This window comes from Ursus arctos, unplaced genomic scaffold (assembly GCF_023065955.2).
Source record: "Ursus arctos isolate Adak ecotype North America unplaced genomic scaffold, UrsArc2.0 scaffold_1, whole genome shotgun sequence".
NCBI classification, from domain to species: Eukaryota; Metazoa; Chordata; class Mammalia; order Carnivora; family Ursidae; genus Ursus; species Ursus arctos.
This window is the reverse complement of record NW_026622763.1, coordinates 38,913,165-38,938,192: the sequence shown is the minus strand read 5'-3', so window position 1 is coordinate 38,938,192 and position 25,028 is coordinate 38,913,165. Positions and strand designations below refer to the sequence as shown.

General features: G+C 37.1%; 1 protein-coding gene across 2 annotated transcripts in view; it reads left to right on the top strand.

Annotated features, from left to right (window-relative positions):
• The window catches only part of ACVR1C (activin A receptor type 1C), an 83,138-nt gene extending 69,598 nt beyond the window's left edge, over positions 1–13,540 (top strand). For both annotated transcript variants that reach the window (XM_026492758.4, XM_026492759.4), the window contains 4 exons: positions 407–563; positions 2,327–2,451; positions 4,621–4,751; positions 5,988–13,540. In XM_026492758.4, the coding sequence (XP_026348543.1) occupies positions 407–563; positions 2,327–2,451; positions 4,621–4,751; positions 5,988–6,113 (539 nt within the window). In that variant the 3' untranslated portion in view covers positions 6,114–13,540. The remainder of the gene's footprint in view (positions 1–406; positions 564–2,326; positions 2,452–4,620; positions 4,752–5,987) is intronic.
• Positions 13,541–25,028: the final 11,488 nt, after the last annotated feature.

Here is a 25,028-nt window from a genome sequence, read left to right as displayed (position 1 = left end):
CTATGTTCTTATGTGGATGGAGCGATGCTAATCCCTCCGTGTTCAGGCAACGGAAATTTATTAGTGGCCACTAAGTGCCACCTAGTGTTCTAAGCGTCAAAGTCATGCTGGTGAGGAACACACAGGCACTGCCCTTAGGCAGCCTACAGTCTAGCTGGGAGCAACAGATAATTAAACACCGATGTGAATGAACAATATAATTTAGACAGTGATAAAGGTTCTGAAGAGGGCAAAATGACGTACTCTGTGGAGACTGAGAGGGGATGTGGAATGTGTGGTCAGGAAGACCTGTCTTCGGAAGTGACTTTTGAGCCAGCTCTTCAATGTGATTCCTTTTAGAGAGTGAGTCTTCTGTAACAACAACAACAACAACAGCAAATGAGTATTCTTTTCCTATGGTTCGTAGGTAAACCTGCTATTGCTCATCGAGATATAAAATCAAAGAATATCTTAGTGAAAAAATGTGAAACTTGTGCCATAGCCGACTTGGGGCTGGCTGTGAAGCATGATTCGGTACTGAACACGATTGACATACCTCAGAACCCTAAAGTGGGAACCAAAAGGTACGATCACTCACTTTGGTGGCACTCTCAGACGTATGACTGCCCCGTAAACGTGAAATCCTGGGATGAGTATGTAGGTTTTTTGGGGGTGGGGGTGGGAGTCCAAATGGAAAATCATTAGGCCCAAGAAAGCAAGCAGTCTTGTCTGGGTCATTGAGAAGTCGGTGACAGAATGGGTATAAAGCAAGGACAGTTTAGTCATATGCGCAGTAGCCATTTGGGTGGGGAAGCCAGTAGAGAGGGATGGTGGAAGAGATGGTGATACGTTATTTTGAGTGGGCCAGTTTCTAGGAATACATTTTCCTATGGATAGGTGGGGGGAAAGATGTCATCAGTATATAGCTCCTCCAAAGCCTTTCTACTCACAAATGAGCTGAACTCAGGCTAGTTTGTTCAGCATTCTAAACAATAGAGGCAGAGTCAATATATTGAGCAAGGTAAGTGAGGGACTCTAAATACAGACGTGTGCTACTGCACTCCCTTAATATTTCAGAATATGTAACAATTTTTGTATTTACTATAATTGTACTTATCCTTAAGTCTCGCAAATTGATGCGTATTGAGATAGTAGGAGTTTGGACACAAGTCCCGCATTCAAGGAACAGAATCTCTGAAGGTTCAGAACAAGTGTGAGAGAAGCAGAACATACTACATATATATTACGACAGGCCCATTAGTAATGGGATTTCTAATGCTTTCTTGTTCTGGCCAACCTGTGGCCATGCGGCCATCATACTTCCACTTCCTTTTATTTGAATACCAGGATCATGCTGTTTTGACATAATTCCTGAGTCCTTGACCTTGCAGTCAGAAAACAACCAAAACATTTTCCTGGAGTTGTCAAAGGCTCTTGGGAGTAGAGGATTTCTGGTAGAGTTGACCTCCAAGCCATGTTTGAGATTTCAAGTCCATCCCTCTGAGTCCTTCACTTGGTTCCCTAGGAGAATTTAATGAGGTCCCAGGAACACTTCAGGGCAGTTTATTCAAACTGGGCGGCCCTACGGGACTTCTCTTCTTTTTCCTATAAAAAGTAAGCTTCACTTGCCCTTCGGACAGTCTCCATATCATTGACCCCTAGGAAAGTCTTGGATGCTGGCCTCCTTCAGAAGATCTAAAACTTTTCAGAGTTTGGGAGGGTATTACATCCTCATCTTAATATTCTGGGAAATCGTCAGAATCCCCCTAGGACAGCTAGACTCTGGCAGATCCCATGGACTATAGATTTCTTTGGTTTAGTCTTATTCAAACGAAGCTGTCATCTTCTTGTAGCCAATATTTAATGTGTATATATTTCTGGAAGCCAATGTATAATAAAATTGTTCATTCAGAGAAGGGGTTTATGGAATGCTGCTGAGTACTGTGTTAGAGTCGTGGGCCCACCATGATGAATAAGAGATGCTCTTTGCCCTCAAGGAGCTTTCCATGGCAACATTTGTTGGTGGAAATTGAGTTCCATCTCTCCTATTGAGTGCTTTGTGTACTGGATTTCCCTCTAGCTTGTCCTTTGCAAGTATTTGGCTCTTGGCACCTGTTCTTTGACACACCGAGTAGGTTGACCTCTAGTTTTATTTAAAATGTTTTCAAAATTATAGTTCAGTCAATAACTGTATTACTTAAATGTGATTTATTATAGTGGCTTAGATCTACTTTTAAAATTGATGTAAGCTATTAATTTATATTTTATGTGAGGACTTAGTAAGACAGTATTTTACTGGATTGCTGTAAAGTCCTACAGAGGATCTGAAATGTGCATGTTTTTGAAGGTATATGGCTCCTGAAATGCTTGATGATACAATGAATGTGAATATCTTTGAGTCCTTCAAACGAGCTGACATCTATTCTGTTGGTCTGGTTTATTGGGAAATAGCGCGAAGGTGTTCAGTTGGAGGTAAGATGTTGAAGATATTCTTCGTATATGTCTTTCCTTGATACCCTGAATACAAGGTATTTCTTTCTATGTATTTTTTTCTAAGCACTATACTGAATCGCTTGTTAATATTTAAGAATATATCATTCGGTGATATCTTTCCAGTGGCAAAAGTGGAACACCCTACACATAATGATGATTTTGTATTACGATTACTGCTCAGGTGTGGGGGGTGACAGTTCTCCTGATAATTCTGATTTTCTCAATGATGCTTTGCGAAGCACTTGAAGATTTTCTTGAGTTTGCATGCAGTTAGCTGTATCCCTACTTTCTACCAGAAATTGAACCCAAAGATGTTAAATGATTTACCGAAAGCCACAGGACTTGAAGTGTTCTAGTTTTCAGGCTTTTCCTGTTTTTGATTGTTTGTTCGTTTTTGTTTGTTTGTTTTTTGTTGCTGTTGTTACTTTTTCCCTGTGATAATGAATGTAAAAGGGAGAAAGTGGAGGGCAGAGGTGAGCAGAGACTAACTTCTTGACTCTACTGCTCCTAGCAGTTTAGAGATTAATAATGAGAGGAGGAAGAGATTAAAAAGATGAAACCTTACAAATGCAGCCTATGAAGTTGTGGCATCCGTGGAGAAAAGTTAACTACTGGTAGAAAATGGATTAGAGTTTTTACTTCCCAGTGAGACAGACTTAACACTAAGCCATGGTTTAGCAAATTCTTGAGTGTCTGACTTTAGGAAAGTTACTTGGTCTCACTTTCCTCATCCGTAAAATGAATAATAAAACTGACCCCTTGGGCTTTGAGGATTTAATGGATTCATTTGGTTAATTAATTAGTGCAGAGCATGGTACAGAGTAAACATTCATTAAAAGAGCTGTCATTATCAAACCACTGTCAATTTTTGTATTTTGTATTGATACCATTTTGCTTTCACCAATTTCATTTTTTAAAAAATGAATAAAAAACTTTTGAACTTACAAAGGTAAAATTCTTTTGAATGAGAAGACATACTTTCCCCCTTTTATTCACAGGTAAAATAGTAAACCATTCAGGAAGATGAAGCTATTTATAGCAGCAGTAGAATTACAGTGGAATTCTTGAGCCTGGGATTGAGTTCTAGATCTGCCACTTACGAGTTCTTTGACCTGGAGCAAATTGAGGACTCTTTGTGTCTCAGTTTCCTCATTCTACAAAGTAGGGATAATATGATACCTCTTTTAGTCAGTGGTTTTGAGGAATAATTAAAATTTATAAAGGGCTTAGGACAGTGTATGGTAAATAGCAAGCTTCAAACATGTTTGTAATAATTTTTAAAATTTCGTATTAATATTTTTCTAGATCAGCTTTTAGGTCATTGTCCTTAAATTTTCTTCAACTGTTGAAATAGTAAGTTAGTTAACGTAATATTAGGACATATTTTAGATATTTTAAATTGAAAGGACTGTTAAAACAATTTTATGAGGAAGTTCTCAAGTTCAGGGAATATTCTGATAATTAAGGTCAGGTCTTTGTATTTGAGACTTTTTAAATATGAACCTTCATGTTGAACTGTCCATCCTCAGTACCTTCGCTGCTTCGTTGGCACATTCTCAGGCACAGTCCTTCTAAAATCCAAATGTAAAACTCAACTTTTAAAAGATTGCCTATCAATTTTCAAAAAGAGAATGCTGTTCTGTTTTGAAAAGGTTATTTAATGGAGAAACATACTTCATTCCCAAATGAGGCCATGCTATACATTTTGCAATTAGGCATTACTTTTGAATTGTACAATGGTATTCTATATAAATCAGAATTCACATAATTTTTATAATATAAATTATATTTTTATATCATTAAGTTATGTAAATGTAATTTGTTTATATAAAATTATATATAATATGTAATTGTATAAAATTATGTTTTATAAAATATATAATTTTATGTTTTATATAAGATTTATGTAATTATCAAAATTATGTAAATTTTCATAATACACATTTTTTAAACTCATGTAATCACTTTTCAGCTGAGTGCTTTATACTTATATCCTTAGTTTTATAGTGATACAAAATTTTCATAATCCTGACTTTCCAGTTTCCCGGGGTGCCACTTGTGCCTAGAGGACTTAATTGGTATTCTTTTGAAATAAGCATCTTTGTTTATTATTCACACTGGGAAATTTATTATGCAAATTTCTGATAGGAATTGTTGAGGAGTACCAGTTGCCTTATTATGACATGGTGCCTTCAGATCCCTCAATAGAGGAAATGAGGAAGGTTGTTTGTGACCAGAAGTTTCGACCAAGTATCCCAAACCAGTGGCAAAGCTGTGAAGTAAGTCTATGTTCCTTTTTTGGTGGGGGGTGGGGGTGGTTGGAGGGCAGGGGTTAGGGAAAGGGGCAGAGGGAGAAGGGCAGAGAGACTCTCAGGCAGGCTCCATGCCCAGCGTGGAGCTCAAGGAGGGACTCCATCTCTTGACCCTGAGATCATGACCTGAGACAAAATCAAGAGTCGGACACTTAACTGACTGAGCCACCCAGGCGTCCCAGGCGTCCCAGGCTATGTTCTTATACATGTTTTATCTATTATAATTTTGAGGTACTATCAGGGAAGATTTTCAGAGACCATATTGTTCTTCTGTCTTAATCTAGGCATCCAGTTCACTCCACATATGTAAGTATATGACCTTGTATCAGTCTTCAGAAAGATTGCATTCCTTTCAGCCGTATGTTTACAGAATCCCAAGATAAAATTCTTCTGTGTGCTTTGGCTTTGGCTGCGTTTCTTGTCCTTCACGTGTGGTTCATCAATTCTGAAATTCTAGGCTGTGAGATCAGCACATGTCATCAGACTGGCCACTTGCTTCAGTGATTTCTTGTATCTCCCCGGATCCATGCATTCTCTGTTTGCCCCTCTGAGGATGTATCTTATTTATTGAGCAGGTCACTTATATTGTTTTTTTAATTCAGAATTTTTGATATTGACACCCACATCATTATTTTATTGTGGCATAATTTAAATGTTATAATGCACAAATCTTAATATACAGCTTGATGAATAACAAAAAAATTATGCAAATATGTACTTACCATCCAGATCAAGGAATTTGCAACTCATCCCATTTCCCTTTTTGTCTTTCATGTCCCTTCTCAGAAGATTTTAAAAAATAGCTACTCTACCATATTCCCAGAAATCAGTGGGTTGAATTTTCAACTTAAAGTTAGTCTCCAGGAGCGCCTGGGTGGCTGACGTCACGATCCCAGGGTCCTGGGATTGAGCCCCGCATAGGGTTCCTTGCTCCCTCTACCTGCCGCTCCCCCTGCTTGTGCTCTCTCTCTCTCTCAAAAAATAAATAAAACCTTTTTAAAAAAAAAAGGTTAGTCTCCATAAGGTTAATATGTGTGTGTTGACTGGATTTTTAAAGAGGTTTGGTCCTGATCTTCTGATACTGTTTTAAGTTTACTGTTTCTTCACCAGGGCTTAGCATCAATTCCTGGGTTTGTGGTTATGCTTCTCTTGGACTGTGTTCGTGTGACTAGCTAAAGTGTTTAATATTTTTCTCTCTTCAAGGCACTCCGAGTTATGGGGAGAATAATGCGGGAGTGTTGGTATGCCAATGGGGCAGCCCGCCTAACGGCCCTTCGTATTAAGAAGACTATCTCTCAACTTTGTGTCAAAGAAGACTGCAAAGCCTAATAATGATAATTCTGTAAAAAAGAAATCTCTCACAGCTTTTTTTTTCTCATTTTCCCTCTTTATGTGAATGTTTTTGCCTTTTGTTGTTGTTGTTGTTGTTCTACCTCAAAGATAATGCAGTACAGTATTTAAGAGCCCAAAGGCAGCATGGGAAAAATAACTCTGAAGTCAAGTCCAGGCAGGAATTGACTTCATTCCCATCTCCGTGTTGTCTTTAATTTTATTTTGAAAAGCAGCACATCAATTCATCTTTTTATTTAACAAGGAAGATATTACAAAAATGTAAAATAAGCTATATAAAAATAATACAAGTCATTAAGGTTTTATTTTACTTGAATCAAGAGCACATGAATGAAGAAAAAGAAATGTGAAAGCATTTTTTTTCTGAGATGAAAACACTTTCATTAAAAATGTGAACTAGAGCACGTTACGGCTCAGCAGAACTTTGGATTGTATAATGTGCGATTTTCTTTTCTTTTTTTTTTTTTAATGAAGAAGGATCTTCGAAAAAATTGCATATCGCCCTGAACTTTGGTGTCTAAAACACGTAAAAAGGGAGCCGCTCAGTGGGAAGATGGAAGTGAGGTACAAGTAGCCTTACTTGGCCTCCCCTCTTCTTGCTGTCCTGCTCGTCATACTCTGTGACCACAGCAGCCCCGAAGCAGTATGGAAGCCACTACAATTGTTAATTCCTATCATTTACAAATGAGACATCCGACAGCTTGAGACATTGAGAAATCCCGAAAGTCACATAGCTAGTGGTGGAGCTGGCACTAAGTCTAAATCCTGTGATAACCCACACTGTAGACTTAGCTAGCTTCCTACTTTCGCATCAATTCCCATATAGTACTTTTCTTCCTATGCAGAAACAACAGCTTTCATGATGGTATTCGCGGTTTAGTCAAACAGAAGACCAGTTGGGTCATTCTGTACCATCATAATGGACTTGCATGAACTCTGAGGACAATATCCCTTGACATTTTCCTCACAGAAATTTCATAGTCTGCTTATTTGTCAGATAAATATTAATGTTTTCTGAATACTTCCAGAGATTAATCAGGCATAAAGATCCATTGTTAGAAAGAGGTTTTTAAGATTTATTTCAGAGGTCCCCACTACTTTTGTACATACACACTTAGAACAGAGGGAGGAGGAAAGTAGAAGATATTTTGAGAAAAAATAAGAGAACTCTTCAGTAACTGTAAATAGCTATTTCCCTACCCTTTCAAAATGAGAAAGTAGGTGCAAAAGAAGGCTCATGATACTTTTGCCTTTATTCTACTTCCGTAGAGACAGAAGTGATGAATTCTGAATAATATGTGGAACATTGAGTCTTTCTTTCAAATCTGTAATTCTGCTTTGGTAAAGGAGATTTAACATGGTACCTTTTGTTGGTCTAAAACACTGTTTCCTAAGCTCTCTTCCTTAGAACACTCTTCTGTTGAGATGTTCCAAGACTGAAAGCATTCTTTGATAGATTCTTAGAAACTGATCATGCACATAGCATAGAACACATTTTAGTGTTCTATAAAGCATAACTTGGGTAGCAGTGTTTGAAAGGACATATCTATGTATTTTCATGCAGAGCCCAGTGTAGCGATTATAGTTCATTTTGCTATGGGAATATATTACTGAACCCATCTTCATTTGCCTAGGATGAAATCATTGAAGGCGAATATCTGACAGCTGTGGTACTCTCATTCATGCAGTTATCCATTCATTAAATAAGATAGGGGACCCCACATCTTCATTGCCACAATACTGGGGCCAATAGAGAACAGATGGATAGGTTCTGCCCTCAGGGATTTTAAAGACTAATCTGGAAATGGGAACAAGGATGTAGGTGTCGGTTTGGGGGAAGGAAATAAATTGACCAATAGGGTACAAAGTAGGAAGTCTTGAGTTCCATAAAACAGTAGGTTCTAGAAGTTACTTTCAACCTGTAAAACATTTAGAAGTTATCTTTATTTGGCTACTGCAGAGAATCTAAATTATATAGTCAGTTTTTTTAAAGTTCATATGTGAAGGGATTTTAAAAAGAGTTTATGTGAAGGGGTGATCTTGCTTGTGCTTTTTACCTTAATTTCTCATAGGTTGTTTTTGAATATATGAGAATGAAATTATTTATTTACTGTGGCTGTACCATAGTTAAGTGGTTGTTCAAATAAATAAGAATAATATTTCCTGTTTTATTCACTTATGTTGGGTAAATACACTTATTTAAGTTTTGAGAGAATGTTTTAACATCTCCATTTTCCTTGACACTATGTTTTATGATTTATTTGGATGTATCCAAATAGAACTCCATATTTTTATTGGTTCAACTTTTACTCTAGAGAAATCTGTACATTTTGAGATGTTTTTCTTGTTTTCGTGTTAGTTTACTATAACTGCTATCTGACTGGTCTTACATCTTAATTACCAAACACACTTCTTAAGAAAAGAGGTAGGTTAACAAAAATGATAAAAAGTGAAAAGTTCTAATTTTTCTTAACTCTCAACATGATTATAAATAGAAAATGCTCACAAGAACAGGATAAAGCTTAGAGCATAAAACAAATTTATTGTATATACCTATACTGTTAAACTTCATATTATTTGTTTTTGATGGAATGTCATTGTGTAATATTTATTTCTTTTGAATTGTGTTATAAGCAAAAAATATTCTTCTTAGGCTCAATGTGTCAGTGTTCTTTGCTCCTTTCAAATATTTTGACTTTGAGTATAATATAAAGCTTGGGAAATTGCTATTTATGAAATGTCAGTACTGTATAAAGTGGTGATGGGGTTTCTATGCACCATCACTTTTTAAAATAAGGGAAACATTATTTGTTGTCACTATTACGGCATGAACTTGTTGCCTTTAAGCTACACGTTTAAGTGTGTAATTGGTACGAATTCTGTTGTGTGCTTTCTTCTCTGTCTAAAATATTTGGCATGTCACATCTAGAATTCTTAATTTATGTTCTGACTTGAAAGTTAAGTGAAACATGACTGTGTCGTACACTATTTTAGGCATAGCACTTGCTTTTCATCTTTATACTTTCAATTAACTTTGCATTTTAAATTTCCATGATTGTATGAAAATAGTAACCTGGTTGCAGTGTCTGAAGACTTCAAAATCAGCTTTTATTTTAAAATGAAGATCTACAATAGATTCATTAGGTTACAAGTTCCATAAGAATTTATTATTCTTAATACTTCTACTTTAGTAGAATTATTAAACAAAACTACTACTGTGCTGGAATTTTGCCACCATGTGACTTATTGGGGCAGAGAAAACTCAGGGCTGTCTTAGAGTTTACGCAAAAATACCAGGGAACGTACTGAGCAAATCATCGGAAAGCAGGGAGCCCACGTTTGCCATTGTACAAAGTTCAACTTAAAATTGCTTAGCAGGGAATAATTTTTGATTATTTATTTAAAATATATATGGAGATTTTTTAAAAAGATTTTATTTATTCATTTGAGAGAGAGACAGAGGGAGCACGAAGGGAGGGGAGAGGCAGAGGGAGAAGCAGACTCCCCACTGAGCAAGGAGGCCGATGCGGGGCTCGATTCCAGGACCCTGAGATCATGACCTGAGCCGAAGGCATGCGCTTAACCGACTGAGCCACCCAGGCACCCTGAAGGTGTTTTTTATTTCAATAAATTTATTTAAAGTATAGATATTTTATTTCCCCTCAGGAAATTGAGAAAGTAACACTAACAAGTGAGTCAAGTTGATGGCGGTTGATGTCTTCAATAAGTATCTCTTGAAGGAAATTTACAAATAACAGCATTTTAGGTTACTTGGAAATATTGAAGAATTCACATCTTAAAGTGGGGTTATTATGGTTTTTGAAGATATTCTAAATATCTTTTCTCTTGTGAAACGTGCTCCTGCCGTGTTTGACACTGCTCTGCACACACTATTTAGTGAAGACAATCCTCCCTCTGCTTCTGACGGCTTCTTCTACACAGAAGAAAAAATGTTGGTTGGAATACAAAAGTTTCATTAAAAATGTTAATATTAAATGGAATTTCCATAATAGGCAGTTTTTCAAAGCGTGTCAATGCAAATTTTCCAATATTTGACACTCTTTTTTCTCTCTGGCTTTGCTTTTATGTGTCATTATTTTTCTCACCTCCTTTTAAAATATTCCCTACTGTCTTCCAAAAGTATATTTAGTCCTAATTTTAAAAAGCAACTAGATGTCATTTAGCTTAATCATGCTAATATTTAGCCTTCTAATGAAAGAGAATCCCTTGGTGGTCTATGTTATTTCAGATGTGTCACAGACAAAACCAAAAAGCAGAATTTGGAAATTGTGAAGAAAGTAATAGGTTTTATAATTCAATTCCCATATTTTATAGATGGTGAAACCAAGGATCAAAGATTAAGTGACTGCTCATTATTAGCAGAACTGATAGGGAAACACAATGGTGACACCCACCACAGGGCCCTACCATATTCAGCATTTGCTAATTAAAAAATAATTAGCATGCATCTAAACCTACCTTGAATGTACACTGATAGAATGCATCATTTAATGGTGTTGATCAAATCTCACTTCTCTCTCTTTTTTTTTTCCTGCTAAAATAATTTGCTCACTCCTGGTGGGGTCAGTTAGAAGAACTGAAACAGGCCAGGGAAAAGTTGTAAAATATTTGTCAAGCTAGGTCGACAACCACTGAAGTGCTGAATAAAATTTAGGAATTGTGAGAACGTAGAATTTCTTTGTGCAAGTAGCAAGTAACGATGAGACACTCCTGGGAATGGGAGCGAGAGAGGATTGGTCATTGAATCTCAGACCATGGCTAGGAGCATATTGTCTTCTCTCTTCTCAGCTTCTCACTAGTTTATCTTCTGCATTCATTTTCTTTCGGTTCATAAGATTGAAAAAGAAAGAGAGAAAAAGAAGAAAGAAAGAAAGAAAGAAAGAAAGAAAGAAAGAAAGAAAGAAAGAGAAAGAAAAAGGAAGAAAAAAAAAGAAAAAAGAAAGAAAGAAAAGAGAGAGAAAGAAAGAAAAAAGAAAGAAGAAAGAAAGAAGAAAGAAAGAAAGAAAAAGAAAGAAAGAAAGAAAGAAAGAAAGAAAGAAAGAAAGAAAGAAAAGGAAAAAAAGAAAGAAAGAAAAAGAAAGAAAGAAAAGAAAGAAAAAAAGAAAAAATCTTTGTCGGGTATCATCAGTTCCAATCACTCTGTAATTTCTGTTCTTCTAGTCTTCTAGCCCATGTTCAGATTGCTCCACGCTGAACTCCCTGGCAAGATTTTAATTTGCCATACCCACGTGTGAGAGGTTTCGTCTCGTGCCTTTTCCAGTGATTTTTCATTTGGCACAATAAAGAGAAGATTTTTTAATGGCAGAGAAGATTTTCTTTTACATTTTAAGAAGACTACCAGTCTAGTTACATTCTAGCTTTTAGCTGACATATAAGGAATGTCTACTTTTGCCTTAATGCCAAATTCCACTTCAGAGATGATGACTTGGACAGAGAATGTGAAATTTTTGTCTCCTAATGTGATAGCTAAATTTATTTCTGCTGTTTCATACAATCGTTTTGTTTTGCTTTGGCCATCTTTTAAAACTAAGCTGCTGTGGCATATGGTTTGTAACATAAGATTGTATTGAAATGAAGTAATCATCCCCTTTTTAAACTCCCTCGATTAAGAACTTCCAGGGTACTTCTTAATTCAGTTATAGATTAACACCACATTTAGGAGAATATGCACACTGTCTCATCCTAGATTGTAATATATTCAGATATGACTGTATTTTCTTACCACTGGTCCCAGTTATTGTACAAGAAAATTTTCTCTGCAGATCTAACAGTTTTAACTGCAAGATTTGTACCATGGGCTACACTAACCTGAATGTGAACAGAACCACTAGGAATCTGAATGTGTTAGGAAATTGGCCTTCTATCTACCGAGTGTCACCAGACCTGCTGGGTCCGTGGTGTGTTCTGCACCTAGTCACTAGTACTCTCCCCTGAGGGGCAGATGGGAGCGGAAATCTAACCTGCAATGGGCCCCTCCACTCAAATATTTTTATATTTTTCAGAAAAGCATCTTATATGCTGTGTATCTTCAGAAAAGGAGTCTTGCTTGTACAACCTCAGAAAATGAGGATTAAACTTTCAAAATGCTTCTTGACATCTGCAAATTGATTAGAGAACCTAGGGGGGGAAATTCCATAGATTTTTATCCTAGCATTTCCAAGAGAGTGAAAGAGATTGTGTGTTTACACTGTCCATTTAATTTTTCAACCCAGATAATCTGCAGCAAGACACACGGGCCCTCATTTAATATCTCCGTTGCCATCTGCAAACCCGTTCATTGACTTTGCCTAGAAAAAGATAAATACGTTACCTCTGCAGTGTCTCAAGTCTGTCTAACTAATGCAGGTATAAAATGAGATTTACCAGTAGCTCCACTTCCTTCAATAGGTTAAAGACAAGTAATTCAATATTTTCCAAAAATCCAACTCTTTTTTTCCTATTTATATAAGGTGTGTTTGACCCAAAATATTAAATTCTGGTTTGTTTCCACAATGACTAGTGTCAAGCTCTTGAACTCTTCTGAACCTAGACTGGAGAAAATTATTCAAACTTAATCTGTATTTCAGGTTTTAAAATGTCCTAAATACAGAAAATTAGATTCATATCTCAAAAAAAAAAAGGAATTTTGGATTGACTTTCAAAGTACTAATACTAATTATACTTTTCTTTTGGTAGTGTGACTTTTCTTATACCTAAGAACATATTACAAATGTCAAAACCATTGCATTTTGACATTGCAAAACATGCCTTGAACTCTTGAACTACTGTGAAAAGAATCACTGTTGTGAAGACTTATTGTAAGCTGGCTGATATTCATAGGTATGTAAAAAGATATTACCCTTCAACATACAGGCCCAAATGAATGTATAAAAGGATTATGAAGAAATAAACTAAGTTTTAAAATGAGAATTGGGCAATAAATTGTATAAAAAATGCAGATGGCAATTTTGGTAGTTACAATTTTAATTGTTGAAGCTGAAAAGAATTCCAAATTCCAAAGAGAAATGAATCATATTCAGATGTTTCATTAACTTCTAGGCTATAGAAAGATGCATTTTGTAGTAATACGTATACTTATTTTCTTTAGAAATAATAGTATTTTAGAATTTAGTAAGAACTCAGTGATAGCCTTCATACCAAAATGTTTAACTTTACCAACAGCAAGTCATAAAAGTATTTATTTTAAAGCTTTTGAAATATGATTGCATAACTTTCAGCTGCCTCCCATGTAAATACTTATCTGCCTAAATGTTATATTTTTATGTATGCATTTCTGAAAATGTATTGTTTTGTAAAGTGGCCAAGTTAATAAATCAATCACTCCTTGCACTTGTTTCTGTGAAGCATATAGAGCTCTATTTTAAATAAAAAGAAAATGTGTCATATTTTGCTTTCTCTGTTCTATTATTTTAAACGTGTCTTTATATTTGCATGCAGTAAATGGAGGGGTTTTGGAAATTCGAATGTTGGCTCCAATGGGTACTGGATTTTTTCTTCCTTCCTTCCTGGAAGAGGCACTGGCTTCTTCAATAGCCATTTCTCTGTGCGAAACTTAGCACAATAGTCTTTGTCCTATGTTTCCTGTGGAGTAACCATGACTTGTACTTATTTAAGCGTTTATTGAAAGACTTTGGGTAGGCCTGCTCTCAACCCAAACATAGCTTCCTTCACATTTAGATAAAATCTTGAGTACTCGTGTGGTCTATAAGCACCTTTAGGATATGGTGCTTATAGACAACTTTCCTGCCTTTATTTCTGGTATCCCCCCACCTCCAGCACCAACTGCCCTCCAGTCTTCTGTTCCTTGCTATTCCTTGAACGTGCAACATACCTGCCTGTCCCAGGGGATTTGTTCTATTCCCTCTGCCTGGACTATCCTTCCTGCTGATAGTTGTATGGTGTAGGTCACTGTCAGAATACCATCACACCAACTGGGTCTTTTTTGTCACGCTTTCTAGAGTAGTACCCTTTATCATTCACTGTCCACTTAGCCTGTTTTATTTTTTCTTTAGAGTACTTTGCACTAACTGGCAGTATCTTATATCATATACCTTGAGCACTAATATTAGGGATCTTTGCACTTAAGTTTGAAGATGTAATTTTAAAACATGAAGAATTATATACTGTGCACAGTGAGAAGTACTCTGTGGCACTCATTACCCATCCATTCCCTCCCCCATGTCTGTAATAAACCTTAAAGGTTAGTTATAAACCCCATCAAGAATAGGTTATCCAAATTCATACTGTCTGTTGCAGAACGACATGATGAAAAAATTAGGTTGTGGGGCGTTTATGCTTTCTTTTTTTTTTCTTTTTTTTTTAATGATTTTTTATTGTATTATGTTAGTCACCATACAGTACATCCCCGGTTTCCGATGTAAGGCTCGATGATTCATTAGTTGTGTATAACACCCAGTGCACCATGCAATACGTGCCCTCCTTACTACCCATCACCGGCCTATCCCATTCCCCCACCCCCCTCCTCTCTGAGGCCCTCAGTTTGTTTCTCATAGTCCATAGTCTCCCATGCTTCACTCCCCCTTCTGATTACCCCCCTTTCTTTATCCCTTTCTTCCCCTACTGATCATCCTAGTTCTTATGTTCCATAGATGAGAGAAATCATATGGTAATTGTCTTTCTCTGCTTGACTTATTTCACTTAGCATTATCTCCTCCAGTGCCGTCCATGTTGTAGCAAATGTTGAGAACTCGTTCTTTCTGATAGCTGAGTAATATTCCATTGTATATATGGACCACAACTTCTTAATCCAGTCATCTGTTGAAGGGCATCTGCGTTTATGCTTTCTTGTGTACTTAAGTACACACATGCAGACTCAGACATGTGTGTGGTTTATACTTTCAACCCTACAAACCTGGGTGTTTTCTGGGCCTTAGCATAGAGAGGCAAAATACTGCATTGGTTTTGCTTTTGGTGTGGGTTCTTCAGTTCTTTTACTTCATTTTTTTTTTTTTCATGTTGAGGGCAGTTTTATTCATGTGTCCTCATTGCATTAAGTAGGTACTAACCAGATTCACACTCAAATATTCTTCCCCAAAAATCATTAAGTCGTGTCTCATTTGGCTTCACAATTAGCTTCTTCTCTGAGTTGTAGAGAAAAGCAAAATACTCATCTTTTGTCAATCTGGACTGTGAAACCCAGGCCTGAAAGAAAACAAATACTTTTGCTTCAACAGGCCTGGTAGTGGTGGGTTTTTTCAGCTATAACTTTGTAATAACCACTTAACATTTTTATTTTTTAACACTAAGGTGTGTAAAGTTGATGAACAGTCACAATGAGGAAATAATTTACCTAATGAGTGAACTTCAAAGTGGATAGTCAACTTTTCTTCCCTTAGGATAGACTCCTTGAAATTGGGGGGTAACAAAATCCGGGCTGTTTGATGGGGTGTTCTGCAAGTGCGACTTTAAGGAAATGCTCTATGACTTTGAGCATATGTTGTGGTTAAAGAGTGTTTGAACTTTGAATAGTTTCTTTAAAATCTATTTAATGAGAAAAAATTTTCGATAGAGAAGTTTTTTGTTTTTGTGAATGCTATGTGTAATAAAATTGTAATTATCATCAATCCCTCCTATAGTTAAAATAGGTTCAAATTCTTTCCCTCTCGAATGTTAGTCAACAAATCTTTATCAAACGTTGCTGCAAAGTGCATAGTATCATTGCAGGGTTTTCTATCCTTGTTTTCTTGCAGGTGCTACTAAGAAAACAATACGCTCCCGCATTTCAGAAGATAATCTGTTTAAGGCGTAACCACAAATAACCTACCTAGCCTTAGAAACTAGTAACAGAAGACACGTCATAAAGAAGAAAGTTATTAAGGCTGAGTGTAAATACAGACATTAAATGATAGCAAAGACATAGAAATGAGGTATGAGTTAAGTTGGAATATTCAAGAAAATTAAAGAGTTGATGCTGTAGGATGGGAAAGATTTTTGTTAAGTGGAACAGACAGTGAAGTCCCTGGTAGGAAAAATGTCTGAAACAAAGACAGAAATGCTCAAGGCCCTGAGTAACCATAGGAGTAGAACGGAGGGTTTTTATAAGGTTTAGATTACAGCATTTAAACTTGATCCTGCCTTTGACGGAGACGGAAGGTTTTAAAGCACCAATGATAATGGGAAGTTGGGACGCGCATACCTTGAAGATACTGCGGGTTCAATTTCAGACCACCGCAATAAAGCAAATATCGTAATAAAATGAGTCAAGGAATTGTTTGGTTTCCTAGTACATATGAAAGTTATGTTTACACTATACTGTAGTCTTTTGAGTGTGCAATAGTATTACGTCTAAAAAAACAATGTAAATACCTTAATTAAAAAATACTTTCTTGCTAAAAAATGCTAACCATCATCTGAGCTTTCAGCAAGTCCTAGTTTATGACCACAGATCACCATTACACATAGAGTAATAATGAAGAACTCTCAAATATTGCAAGAATTATCAAGATGCGGCACAGAGGCGCAAAGGGAGCACATGCTGTCAGGACACCGGCACCGACAGACTCGCCATAGGGTTGCCACAGACCTTCAATCTGTAAAAAGCACAATATCTGGGAAGTGCAGTAAAACCAAGGTGTGCCTGTATTTCATAAAGGAATTTAAAAAGTTACTTTCTTAGGACATAGAGCAAAGATTCCTCCATTACCTTTCCTCCCTAACTGGTGGATATTTAGAGAGAGCAGACAGGTGAAGAAATTTCAGATGAGCTGTCCAGTTGGTGTGATGGAGGTGTCTCTATATGGTGCTTTTTTCCACTTTTTCATGTGTCTTAAAAGCAGACTATATTCACAAGGAAGATAAAAAAGAAATGAAAGATTATGAAAGATCTCATCCTTAAGAATTTAGTTTTATTGCACATATGAATTTTATAACACACACACACACACACAGAAACAAATCATTTAAAAAGGTCTTCCTCGTAATTCCATCTCCGCATGAAAAATTTCCAGGTGCCACTGAACTGTGTGCAGTACATTTCAAATATAATCAAATTGGGTTTAGAAATACTAATGGTGATTTCATAGAAGAACCCTTGCTTCAGCAACTTAGGAAATTACACTTGATTTTCTTTTGAGTGTTACTCAATTGTGCTTGAAATTGTTCGTTTGAACTCTTCTAAACAAGAAGCAGGTGGTTAAATGTGGGCACTGTTTAACATTTACACAAAACATTCCAAACACAATGCACTTTTGCCCTTTGAATGTCAACCAGCTTTCTTCTCTCTCATAGCCCGTCCTTCCTTGGCCGTTTCATTTGACCTCACTACATCCCTGGAAGGAGAATTGGTTCAAAAGTAGTTACCTGCTAGGAAGCATCAGGCTATTTTTATAATCTTCCAGCTAAAGCTTTTAATGTGGCAACTGCTGGTTACTGAAGCAGTTTAAGAAAAAGGAACTGCTGAGTTTGCCTTTTTTTTTTTTTTTTTTTAAATAGTAAAGCGCAAGGTGACACAGAGATATAAGTGAACCAGAACCGGGAAATAGAGCCGCGTTTTCTGCGCAGAGCAAAAGCAAGACTGCAAAACACATTTCAATTCTATGCCGCAATCAAGATCTTTGCTTTTCTACAAGACATGAACTAGTTCGTGAAATGCACTTTTCTCGAAGTCAGCTTTTCCTTTCCCAGAAAGACGTGGGCGACATCATGAACTTCTTACTGAGAATCCATTTGCTACAAAGTACTGGGTAAATACCCCAAATTTACAGTCAGGTAGGAAGATGACATTCAGAACCATAAACTTGGCTATTTCTTTACTTCTACTTTCTTTCCTGAAACAAACTTTTGTAGAAGTGGGGAACCATTTTCTGTCCCCGTCTCCTTTCTGCCCGTTCACTTCCTCCATCCACCGCAGTGAAACTTTTGCTCTCATTACTCTCCTATCTGCCTTCTCTTACAAATGACATTATATAGATTAGGGCATCATTAATTTAGCATAGTCTACCTTTAATGCTCTCACACCGCATTATATATAATGTAAGAATTTTCCAAAACGCATTTTCATTTTCTCCCTCTTGTCCTTTGTGCTTTTGTTATTAACAGTTTATGTTATATATATGTTATATATATGTGTGTGTGTTATATATATGTTATAATTTCATAATACATTGGATTAATTTTCTTTAAACTGTGAATTATATTTTAAATAATTAAATTAAATTTAAAAATTTAGTTTTTGTTCTTTAAGATTTTATTTATTTATTTTAAAGGGATGGAAGGGCCAAACAGGAGGGAGAGGGACAAGCAGATTCCCCGCTGAACATGGGGCTCCATCTCATGACCCTGAGATCATGACCTGAGCGGAAACCAAGAGTCAGCCGCTTAACTGACTGAGCCACCCAGGCGCCCCTAGATTTGAGTTTTAATCTGATATTATGTTCTTCAGTCAGAAGATTCTCCTTTAACATTCCTTCTAGGGCACCAAATTTCCTCAGCTTTTGCTAATCTGCAAATACCTTTTATTGTTGAAGAATATTTTCACTGGACATAGAATTCTAACACCAGCATTTTTTCTAGAACTAGAACGAACAATCCTAACCAGCCTTAGGATTAAGCTCCTCTAGACCTGCCCTAACATAGGTTAAAACACAGAGACTTGAAAGAATAAAACTATTCTAAATGCCTTCTAAATCAGACTTCAAATCTCCAGCGGAAAATGACAACAAAATCCAGAGCCTGGATTTATCTATAACAGAATTTCTTTTTTTGTTGTGAGTCTTTTTTGTCAGTTTAAAGCCATTGTTTTGTTATCTCCCTGTTTGCATCGTTTCTGATAAGAAGGTCAGCACTAATTCTTGTCTTCCTCTCTGAGTTGTGGCCTTTTCTATAAGAAAAAAAGATTTTCTCTTTTCACAGGTCTTCAGCAATCAGATTATGATGGGCCTTGGTGTAGTTCTTTATTTTTATTTTACTTTTATTTCAGTGAATTTCTTGGATCTACCAATGTACAATTTTCATCGAATCTGGAAAATTTCTGATCCCCACAAATTCTTCTGAAGTTGTGTACCCCATGAACTGTCTTCCCTTTCGCGGAGAGCTTCAAATACACGAATCTGAGATATCTTGGCATTGCTCTGCTAGTGCCGAGCTTGGCTCCGTTTTGTCTGCTGCTTTGTTTTCTCTCTGTGCTTCGACTTGATTTATTGTGGTTGCTTGTGACTTCAAGTTCATTACTCCTTTCCTTTGCATTTTTCAATCTCCTGATACGTCCTCCTGGTGAAATTTTCATTTCAAATATTTTTTTTCACCTCTAGGAGTATCATTTAGATCTTTTTTTATACCATATCTCTTTTCATTATTCACGTGTACTTTTAGTCCCTAAATCCTACAATACTGTTATAAAGTCTTTGTCTTCCTCGAGGCCTGTTTTTTGAATTGCCTTTTTTCTTGTTTATGGATCATATTTTCCTTATTTGCATGTCTAGTATTTTTTTTTTTTATTAGATGCTGGACATTGTATAGCTGGAATTACTGAGTCTCTGGATTTTATTGTCATTTTTCCCTGGAGATTTGAAGTTTGATTTAGAAGGCATTTAGAATAGTTTTATTCTTTCAAGTCTTGGTGTTTTAACCTTTGTGAGGGCAGGTCTAGAGGAGCCTAATCTCTAAGGCCGGTTAGGATCGTTTGTTCTAGTTCTGGGAGAAATGCTGGTGTTATTTTGATCAGGATTACATTGAATGTGTAGATTGCTCTGGGCAGCACAAACTTTTTTTTTTTTTTTTTTAAGATTTTATTTATTTATTCAACAGAGAGAGACAGCCAGCGAGAGAGGGAACACAAGCAGGGGGAGTGGGAGAGGAAGAAGCAGGCTCATAGCAGAGGAGCCTGATGCGGGGCTCGATCCCGGAACGCCGGGATCACGCCCTGAGCCGAAGGCAGACGCTTAACTGCTGTGCCACCCAGGCGCCCCTGGGCAGTACAAACATTTTAACAATATTTGTTCTTCCAATCCATGAGCATGGAATGATTTTCCATTTCTTTGTGTCTTTTTCAATTTCCTTTATAAGTGTTCTTTAGTTTTCAGCATGTAGATCTTTTAACTCTTTGGTTAGTTTTATTCCTAGGCATCTTAGGGTTTTTGGAGCAATTATAAATGGGGTCAATTCTTTAATTTCTCTTTCTCCTGTTTCATTATTGGTACATAGAAATACAACAGATTTCTGTACATTGATTTCATATCCTGTGACTTTGCTGAATTCCTGTATCAGTTCTAGCAATTTTTTGGTGGTTGTTCAGGTTCTGTACATAGAGTATCATGTCATCTACAAATAGTGAAAGTTTGGTTTCTTCCTTGAGGATTTGGATGCCTTTTATTTCTTTTTGTTGTCTGATTGTCGAGGCTAGAATTTCCAGTACTATGTTGAACAGCAGTGGTGAGAGTGGACATCCCTGTTGTGTTCCTGACCTTAGGGGAAAGCTCTCAGTTTTTCCCCATTAAGAATGATATTAGGTGTGGGTCTTTCATATATGGCTTTTATGATGTTGAGGTATGTTCTTTTTATCCCTACTTTCTTGAGGGTTTTTATCAAGCAAGGATGTTGTATTTTGTCAAATGCTTTTTCTGCATCTAGTGAGAGGATCATATGGTACTTATCCTTCCTTTTATTAATGTGGTGTATCACGGTGATCAATTTGTGGATATCGAACCATCCCTGAAGCCCAGGAATAAATCCCACTTGATCATGGTGACTAATCCTTTTAATGTACTGTTGGATTTGATTAGCTAGTATCTTGTTCAGAATTTTTGGATCCATGTTCATCAGGGATACTAGTCTGTAATCCCCCTTTTAGCAGGGTCTTTGTCTAGTTTTGGATCAAGGTAATGCTGGCCTCATAGAATGAGTTTGGAAGTTTTCTTTCCATTTTTATTTTTTGGAGCAGTTTCAGAAGAATAGGTATTAATTCTTCTTTAAATGTTTGGTAGAATTCCTGTGGGAAGTCATACAGCCCTGGACTCTTGTTTGTTGGGAGATTTTTGAATACTGATTCAATTTCTTTGCTGGTGATGGGACTGTTCAAATTTTCTATTTCTTCCTGTTTCAATTTTGGTAGATTATATGTTTCTAGGAATTTATCCCTTTCTTCAAAATTGCCCAGTTTGTTGGCATATAATTGCTCATAATAGTCTCTTATACTTGTATATCTGTGGTGTTGGTTGTGAGCTCTCCTCTTTCATTCATAATTTTACTTATTTGGGACCTTTCTCTTTTCTTTTTCATAAGTTTGGATAGGGGTTTATCAATTTTGTTAATTCTTTCAAGGAACCAGCTCCTAGTTCCATTGCTCTGTTCTAGTGGTTTTTTATTTGTTTTTTTTTTTTTTTAATTTCTATATCATTGATTTCTGCTCCAATCTTTATTATTTCTCTTCTTCTGCTGGTTTTAAGCTTTATTTGCTGTTCTCTTTCCAGCTCCTTTAGGTATAAGGTTAGGTTGTATATTTGAGACTTTTCTTGCTTCTTGAGGAAGGCCTATATTGCTATATACTTCCCTATTTAGGACCGCCTTTGCTGAGCCCAAAGGTTATGGACCATCATTGTGTTTTCATTTTCATTTGCTTCTATGTATTTTTTAATTTCTTCTTTAATTTCCTGGTTAACCCATTCATTCTTTAATAAGATGGTCTTAACTTCCATGTATTTGTGGTCTTTCCAAATTTTTTCTTGTGCCTAACTTCAAGTTTTATAGCATTGCAGTCTGAAAATATTCATGATATGATCTCCATCTTTTTTGTGCTGGTTGAGGCCTGATTTGTGACCCAGTATGTGATCTATTCTGGAGAATGTTCCATGTGTACTCAAAAAGAATGTGTATTCTGCTGCTTTAGGATGAAATGCTCTGAATATATCTGTTAAGTCCATCTGGCCCAGTGTGTCATTCAAAGCCATTGTTTCCTTGTTGATCTTCTGCTTAGATGATCTGTCCATTGCTGTGAGTGGGGTGTTACTATTATTGTATTATTATCAATCAGTTTCTTTAAGTTTATCGATTGATTTATATATTTGGGTGCTCCCAGGTTGGGGGCATAAATATTTACAATTATTACATCTTCTTGTTGGAGAAACACTTTCATTATGATATATGGCCCTTCTTCATCTCTTATTACAGTCTTTGGTTAAAATCTAGTTTTTCCAATGTAAGTATGGCTACTCCAGCTTTCTTTTGATGTCCATTAGCATGATAGATGGTTCTCCATCCCCTCACTTTCAATCTGGAGGTTTCTCTGGGTCTAACATGAGTCTCTTGTAAGCAGTATATTGAGGGTTTTTTTTTTTTTTTTAACCCATTCTGATACCCTATGTCTTTCAATTGTGGTATTGAGTCCATTTATATTCAGAGTAATTATTGAAAGATATTAATTTAGTGCCAGTGTATTACCTGGAAAGTCACTAGTCTTATAGATTGTCTCAGATCCTTTTTAGTCTTTGTTGCCTTTGGTCTCTTTCCCACTCAAAATGTCCCCTTTAGTACTTCTTGCAGAGCTGGTTTAGTGTTCATGAACTCCTTTAGTTTTTGCTTGTCTTGGAAACTTTATCTCTCCTTCTATTCTGAATGACGGCTTTGCTGGGTAAATTATTCTTGGCTGCATATTTTTTCCATTTAGCATGTTGAGTATATCATGTCACTGTTTTCTGGCCTGCCAAGTTCTTATGGAAAGGTTTGCTCCTAACCTTATGTGTCTACCCTTATAGGTTAAGGACCTTTTGTCCCTAGCTGCTGTCAGAATTCTCTCTTTATCTTTGTATTTCATAAGTTTCACTGTGCTATGTCTTGGTGTTGACCTGTTTTGTTGATTTTGAGGTGAGTTTTCTGTGCCTCTTGGACTTAATTGCCTGTTTCCTTCCCCAGATTAGGTAACTTCTCAGCTATAATTTGTTCAAATAAACCTTCTGCCCATTTTACTACTCTATTTCTCCTGGGACTCCTAAGATACAGATTTTGCACATTTTGGAATCACTGAGTTCTCTAAGTCCGTATTCCTGATCTGGTAGTTTTCTTTCCCTCTTCTTTTCAGCTTCATTATTTTCCATAATTTTATCTTCTATATCACCTGTTCAATCCTCTGCTTCGTCGATCCTCATAGTGATTATATCCAGTCAGTTTTACATCTCAGTTATAGCATTTTTTAAATTTTGTCTGATGAGGTTTTAGGTCTTTTATCTCTGCAGCCAGGGTTTCTCTGGTGTCTTCTACAGTTCTTTCAAGCCCAGCTAGTATTTTTATGTCTGTTGTTTTAAATTCTTGTTCAGATATATTGCTTATATCTGTTTTGAGCAAATCCCCGGCTGTGATTTCTTCTTGATCTTTTGGGGAAAATTTGTTCATCTTGTCCTTTTGTCGAGGTTTTTGTCTTTTGTGTTTCATGAAGACATGTTATGTTTCCTGCTCCTGAGAGTAATACTATATTAGCAAGTGGTCCTACACTGTCCAGGGCCCGGTGCTTCAGGAAGGGTTTCTGCTGTATGCTGTGTGCACTCTGCTGTTGTGTTTTGGCTGCTCTTTCCACAGGTCAGTCCTCTGCAGAGTTCCTCCTTGTTTGCGTCAGGGAGTGTGTGGACCTTAACTAGGTGTGCTTCGATTTGTTTGTTAAGCCTGATTTTTTAAAAATATGGCCTGATCCAAGAAAACAGAAGAGGAAAAGGAACAAAAAGCAAACAAACAGACAAACAAAAATCTAAGCCTGATTCCAAAGAATAAGAAAGAGATAAAAAAGAAAAGAAAAGAAAGAAAGAAATGAAGTCTGATCCAAAAAAGGAGAAAAAGAACTAATATAACAAAATAAAAATTATTTTAAAAAAGGAGAAAAAGAAACAAACTAACAAATGAACAAAAAAACTGTAAAACTGTAAATCTGATACCAAGGGAAAAAAAGAAAAAGAAAAGAAGAAATGAAAAGAAAATAAAAATTAGAAAGCAAGCCAGCCAGCCAGCCAGTTTGGTCCTATTTCCAGCAGAACTGAAGCTGATGCTTTGGCTCATGGCATCATCAGCAGACCTGGTACGTGTTTTGGGGTGGGGGGCCTGTGTTGGTCTTCTGAGGGAAAGGCCGGCTGGGCTGGCCTGGTAAGGATTCTCCTGCAGAGCAGAAGGGCATGGTTAGGTATAAGCGACTCCAGCCTCTGCTGGAGGTGCTGTGTTTCTCTCTGAATTCTGACCGTGTTCCTGGTGGGTGGTGGTGGAAGATGGCCTCGCTCTGCCCTCTCATCCCCAGGGAGGAGAACTCACAGCTGCTGCTGCTCAGGAGGCCCTCACAGAAAAGTGAACAATCTCCCCTCCTGTGTCCCAGGCTTTTGTCAGATCCTTGCCCTCAACCTGTCTGTGCCTAGGGCATCAGCATGCCATCGCCATCGTTCTGTGTTTTATCTCCCAAGTGGCTAGGATTCAAAACTCCAAATCTTCAAGGGCCTGGTAAGGCATGGACCCACTCTCCCCCCACAGAAGAGAGCCTTGTGGTGTGGCACTGTCCTGTCCCAGAAAAGCAGTCGCATGGTGTGTGCATGGTGGCTGGAATCTATTGTGACTCACAGCGCAAGGCTGCAACCAGGTTACCTGCCCTCTGTGGGCACCTCTGGTCCTCTGCTGCTGAACAGCTGCTCAATGGTTCACAGTGGGCCCTTTGTCCTTGGAGAGGCAAAATGCCCTCTTCCAAATGTACTCCAGGAGGGGGAGAGATCTCTTCCTGTGAGACCCAGGGGATCCCCTCACCACAGCATATTGTGTAAAACCTATACTCCATTCTCTTTCCTGCGCTCTTCCTTTCTCTCTGGCTTCTTTCTGTGAAAAGGGCTCTCTCCCCTTTACAGCTCTGTGGCTTTTCTCTCCCCCAAGTCACAGCTCTGAACCTCGTATCTGCCACGT